A 6,337-nucleotide genomic window follows, 5' to 3' on the forward strand; every position below is an offset into this window, starting at 1 on the left:
CAGCTAAGTAGGGATCATTGTATCATTACACCTGCACCATGCATTTAAGGAATTATCATACCACTTTAACAATCATGGTCCCCCGCCCCCAAATCCTGGGAAGTGTCGTTTGTAAAGGGTGCTGAGAGTGTATTCCCCACACAAAGGCACAGTGCGGCCTAAGACCCACGTACCTACGGGACCGCCTCTCCTGGTATGCCCCGCGGAGGACCTTAAGGTCCACAAATGACAACACTTTGGAGGTCCCAAGTCAGAAGGTGGTTAGATTGGTCTCAACTAGGGCCAGGGCCTTTTCAGTACTGGCCCCCGACTTGGTGGAACACTCTGTCACAAGAGACCAGGGCCCTGCGGGACTTGACATCTTTCCACAGGGCCTGCAAGGCAGAGCTGTTCCACTTGGCCTTTGATTTGGACTCAGTCTGACCCTTATGTCCCCCCCCCCTTTATGGTTTTGATCTATGGGCTACTTTTAAAATGAGGCTGCATTTTAAATTGCATTTTAACCTGTATTTTCAATTGGTTCCTCCCCATTATGTTTTTATTGTAATTTTATTGGTGTTAGCTGCCGTGAGCCTGGCTCTGGCCAGGGAGGGCAGGGTATAAATTAAATTTATTATTATTATTATTATTATTATTATTATTATTATTATTATTAATGCCCAGAGTTTTCCGAGAAGAGGGATTCATCATGGAATTGTAGCTCTGTGAACAGGGCAATAGAGGTCTCATAACAACTCTCAGCACTACAAACTTCAGCTCCCATGATTCTTTGGGGAAAGCCATACTTGATTAAAATGGTATAATACTGCTTTAATATGATAAATGTGGATGAGGCCATAGAGCAGGAGGGCGCACTGCAGACCGTACAGTCTAAGGTCCCCAGATCAAGGCAGGGAATCCAGAGCATGAATGTCCCTAATAGATGGCTATCCACTCTCTGCTTCAAGACCTCCAGTCTACCGACCCCTAGTTCTGATTCCTTGTACAGTGGTACCTCGGGTTAAGTACTTAATTCGTTCTGGAGGTCCGTTCTTAACCTGAAACTGTTCTTAACCTGAAGCAGCACTTTAGCTAATGGGGCCTCCTGCTGCTGCCGCGCCGCCGGAGCACGATTTCTGTTCTCATCCTGAAGCAAAGTTCTTAACCCAAGGTAATATTTCTGGGTTAGCAGAGTCTGTAACCAGAAGCGTCTGTAACCTGAAGCGTATGTAACCCGAGGTACCACTGTATCAGGCTTAGCAATTGCAGGGGCTTCCTACTACTCACTAACCAGAGGGCTCAACATCACGTACCACTATTGCATACCCTCCAGCTACTCAGTTGTAGTTCAGCAACATCTGGATGGCCAATAGCACCCCACATCTGCATGCAATGTGTTCCAGCCTGGCTTCCTGAAGCCCAAGCCCTGCAATCAAGCAAGGCCTCAAAGAGTGAGGGAAAAGCAAAGCATGTGAAAAATGGGGAAGTTGTAGCTGGTGATCGAAGATGCTAAGTACCTAAATCCAATGACGATTTCTCGGGAGCTCTGGTAGGCTGGATTTTCTGCTCAGCATCCACACTGATAAGGTCTGGATTGTCTGTCTTTTTCCTGTGAGTTGAAGCCTTCAAGCTTTCCCCTCTTGAGGAATTCTCCAACTTTTTCACTTTGTTTTGGGTTTGGGATACTGGTTCGCTCAGGTCCAAGAGATCCAGCCCTGTAGACAAAACTATCGGAGGCCCAACATAATGAAACCATTTTAAGCACTCACTTTCATTGGATGTTGCATTTCCAGTGTCTTAAGAAGACGGTAAATCAAATTCTCAGACCTCAGAGCAAGTCAAGCTATATGTGACACACAGGTGAGTGGAGTTTACACATCTCCTGTATTTGGACTTGGTGGTCTGCCCTGTCCAAATGTGAAGGGCAATAAGGGTGTGCTTATGTATCATATCTAAAATGACTTCACAGCTAATAGCAGCTCCATGGGAACAATTTATACCAGGGGAATCAATTTTGCAGGGTTTGTGTGTGTGTTAAGGGCTAAATCCTTCTCCCTATTCTGATTCAAATCAGCTGGCTACTGTTACCTAAAATAAATGCTGCTTTGATTTTCCACAAGTATCACTAAAGTGTCAAACAATGTGATCAGCCAAACCATATGGAATACCATATAGCTCTCCTGAGTCTGTACTGGTGCAGTGAAGGATTACTTTTCTCTGGCATGAAAAGCTCCCTGCACGGAGAAAATAAACACACCATGACGCAGGGTTCCATGCGTCTGCCCACGACACTTCCACTTTCATTTGTTTCTTAAAAAGTGGAACATTCAAACATGTAATCCCTCTCTTGCTGCCTAAAGTGGAAGAGTGAAACCATATGCTTTTTCCTGCACATGTAGACTGGACATTAGGCAGAGTAATTATAGCTTGGTGCAGGTGTGGAGCTGCAGCCACAATCATTCTTCCATTTGCACTAACAACCGTGCCAAACCCCAGCATTTTATATACCGTATTTTTTGCCCTATAGGACGCACTTCCAAAAATGAAGGGGAAATGTGTGTGCGCCCTATGGGGCGAATGCAGGCTTTCGGTGAAGCCTGGAGAGCGAGAGGGGTCGGTGTGCACCAACCCCTCTCGCTCTCCAGGCTTCGCGGACCTCTCCGCAAGCAGCGGGAGCACTCCCACTGCTTGCAGAGAGTTGTCTGCATGACGAAGCCTGCGCATGCTGAGCTCAGCGCGTCCAGGCTTCGCGGACCTCTCCGCAAGCAGCGGGAGCCAGCGCTAGGCTCCAACGGCTTGCAGAGAGCTGCCTGTTTGGGGGCTGGGGTCAGGGGAAGCTCAGGCAGGCCTCCCCCGCCCCAGCCCCACGCCTGGGGGGAAAATAATTTTTTCCCTTTATTCCCCCCCCAAAAAACTAGGTGCGCCTTATGGGACGGTGCGTCCTATAGGGCGAAAAATACGGTATTTGGGTGGCGAGGTACACCCATGGGCCACACACCTTCAGTGTGCCGTGAAAGTTGCCACCATGGTCCACCTGTTTACCTATGGACCCAATCCATACTACTGGCCAGAAGGAAGAGACAAAGCAAGTGGAGGCTTCTGTCCTTTCTGCTGCCTCCTGTCTTTTCCTGAATCCCTGGAAACAGAAGGGGAGCCAAGAAGCATTGGCAAAAAGGAAGAGGAAGGGCTGGACTGGGGAACTCTAGGGGCTTAGCAATGAGATCCCTGTTGAGGGGTTAGTAGGTCTGATGTTACCAGCCACTGACATCAGCCTTGATTATCAATCCATTTCTCTTGCAGTTAGTTTGTGTTTCCATATCAAGGATTAGCAGTGGAGTGGTTTGGAGTTCAAAATGAATTGGAAAATATCAATGTAAAAACACTGCATTGTTAATGAGACTCGAGGGCTCGTTAAGAAACAGTTATTAGATTCCATATGACAATAGGAATGATTGTGAGCATTGTGTTTAATTAAATCTTGCATTTTCTGCATATTGTTTTAGGGGAGTGCATTAATTAGGGATGCAGATATACATAATCAGCCGGCCCGATGTCAGAATTGGTGTATTTAGCAATTTGAGTTGATGCATGTTTTAACCTTGGATTTTCCTGTCTCCTCCATTGGAATTGTTTGTGTTTCTTTTATACATTGGGTGTTTTTGGTTAAAAAAATGTAAAAACAACTCAGAACTCTTTGGGCATAATCACTTTTAAGACACAATAACTCCAGTGGAAGAGTATGAGACAGTGTTGTCCAAACTTTTTTCAAAGAGAGCCAGATTTGATGAAGTGAAGGGCCGTGAGGGCCGACCAAAGGGCCAACCGAAGCTGTTGACCTTTTTTTAGGATTAAAGTTGTTGAGGGTTTTGGGGGGATTTTTACCGCAGGAAATAAACTGCCACAGGGGCCAGATTAAACCAACCAGCGGACCAGACTCTTGGCAGGTTTTGAATAAACATACACAAATTTAGTGATTGATAACATGGTAGATAGAGGACTGATATAATTTTATAATATGCAGAGAATAACATGTGCTGAGAAATCAGAGAGAGGAGCTGAGGGAAGTCTCGGGGGGGAGGGTTTGATGGGGAATGGGGAAAAAGGGGGGAAATAATGAAAATGATATGTTTTGATACACTGTTATGTTGAAATTGTTAATAATATAATAATAATAAACCAACTGGTGGGCCGGATTAGGCCTCTGAAACAGACTTTGAACATGCCTGGTATAAGGCATGTGGTTAACTTTGCTATTGAAATCAGTGAGACCTACGAAGGCTTAACTTTGGCTGACCTTTCCCATTGGGTTGCACCATAGCACCATAGCAGTAGAGCATCCGATTTGCATGCGGAAGAGCAGAGGTTCAATTCCTGGCATCTTCAGGCAGGGCTGAGTGACTCCACTAGCACTGCCTGAGATCTGAAGAGGCACTGCTAATAGACAATACTGAGCTAGATGAAGCAAAGGTCTGACCCTGGCAGCTTCCTGTATTCCTATGTAACCTCTGTGGCCTCAGTTTTAGGGAGATACCAAATTCTGTTTGTCATTCAAAGGCATGCTCGATCCCAGAAGTATTTTCGTTTTGTCTGCTGTGCAGATTGTGCACTTTCACAAACAGCTTCATGCGATGCCCATTCTGTGAACACCAGTACCCTGGTCCAATAAGGAGGATCTGACCACATGTAACTGTTACCAAAAAGGACCAATGCGGCAGCAAGCAAAAGCTTTAGCAGCTTCGTCAGCTGCAGGTGGCTGGAAAGCCAGATAGGATGTTTGTGACTGTTGCCATGGGAAGAAAAGGGCAGTCCATTCTGTACTGAGCACCGGATGTTAGCTCAGTGTGTGTCATGTGACCCGTACTGAAAGTACGTGGGTGGAGGTTTATTCTCTCTGCTGTTGAGTGCAGACATGTTTCTCTGTACTGCTGTAAGAGACACAAATAAAAGGATGTAGATACATTTCTGTCTGTTTCTTTCCCCTCCCTGGGGATACCAAAGGGGAGAGAAGGAATGGTGTGTTCTTCTCACATCTGGTACATTGGTTGTCAGATGTGATTCCCCTCCCCCCCAGCTCTCCTACCCCACTAATTGGATGGTTTGCTGCGTGTTCCGATTTAGCTCTAAAAAGCGGGTTTTTCGGTGTGGCGAGGCAAATGCAGAACTGCTGGCACTCACACCTAGAAACCACAAGACGAACGGGAAACCACTTGGACCCATGCTTCCTAGGTACAGGACAAACAGAAAGGTGGATGAGCCCTAGCTCCCAGGAAATCGAATGGATGCATCTCGTGAAATAGAGGGTGATATGTTATACGGTGGTTCCGCTCCTTTCTCCTGGGCCGTGTCCAGAAAGTGGTGTTGGGGGATGAGTGTTCAGACCCCTGGGCTCTCACTTGTGGGTTCCTCAGGGTTCCGTCCTCTCCCCCATGCTTTTTAATATCTATATGAAGCCACTGGGAGAGATCATCAGGGGGTTTGGGCTGGGTGTTCATCAGTATGCAGATGACACCCAGCTCTACCTCTCCTTTAAATCAGAACCAGTGAAGGCGGTGAAGGTCCTGTGTGAGTGTCTGGAGCCGGTTGGAGGTTGGATGGCGGCTAACAGATTGAAGTTGAATCCTGACAAGACAGAAGTACTGTTTTGGGGGGACAGGGGGCGGGTGGGTGTGGGGGATTCCCTGGTCCTGAATGGGGTAACTGTGCCCCTGAAGAACCAGGTGCGCAGCCTGGGAGTCATTTTGGACTCACAGCTGTCCATGGAGGCGCAGGTTAATTCTGTGTCCAGGGCGGCTGTCTACCAGCTCCACCTGGTACGCAGGCTAAGACCCTACCTGCCCCGGACTGTCTCGCCAGAGTGGTGCATGCTCTAGTTATCTCCCGATTGGACTACTGCAACGCGCTCTACGTGGGGCTACCTTTGAAGGTGACCCGGAAACTGCAATTAATCCAGAATGTGGCAGCTAGACTGGTGACAGGGAGTGGCCGCCGGGACCACATAACACCGGTCCTGAGAGATCTGCATTGGCTCCCAGTACGTTTCCGAGCACAATTCAAAGTGTTGGTGCTGACCTTTAAAGCCCTAAACGGCCTTGGTCCTGTATACCTGAAGGAGCGTCTCCACCCCCATCATTCAGCCCCGACACTGAGATCCAGTGCGGAGGGCCTTCTGGCGGTTTCCTCATTGCAAGAAGTGAGTTTGCAGGGAACCAGACAGAGGGCCTTCTCGGTGGTGGCGCCCACCCTGTGGAACACCCTCCCTTCAGATGTGAAGGAAATAAGCAGCTATCCTATCTTTAAAAGACATCTGAAGGCAGCCGTGTTTAGGGAAGTTTTTAATATTTAACGCTGTACTGTTTTA

At 47.5% G+C, this 6,337-nt stretch overlaps 1 protein-coding gene across 7 annotated transcripts in view; it reads right to left on the reverse strand.

Annotated features, from left to right (window-relative positions):
- PEX5L (peroxisomal biogenesis factor 5 like) overlaps positions 1 to 6,337 on the reverse strand; it is a 177,951-nt gene that overhangs the window by 33,010 nt on the left and 138,604 nt on the right. For 5 of the 7 annotated variants that reach the window (XM_083739539.1, XM_083739537.1, XM_083739536.1 and 2 more), the window contains one exon: positions 1,497 to 1,706. The exons of the other annotated variants lie outside the window; for them this stretch is intronic. In XM_083739539.1, the coding sequence (XP_083595665.1) occupies positions 1,497 to 1,706 (210 nt within the window). The remainder of the gene's footprint in view (positions 1 to 1,496; positions 1,707 to 6,337) is intronic. 7 annotated transcript variants of the gene reach the window in all.

This window comes from Podarcis gaigeae (assembly GCF_964106915.1).
Source record: "Podarcis gaigeae genome assembly, chromosome: 5".
In the NCBI taxonomy this organism is placed as follows: domain Eukaryota; kingdom Metazoa; phylum Chordata; class Lepidosauria; order Squamata; family Lacertidae; genus Podarcis; species Podarcis gaigeae.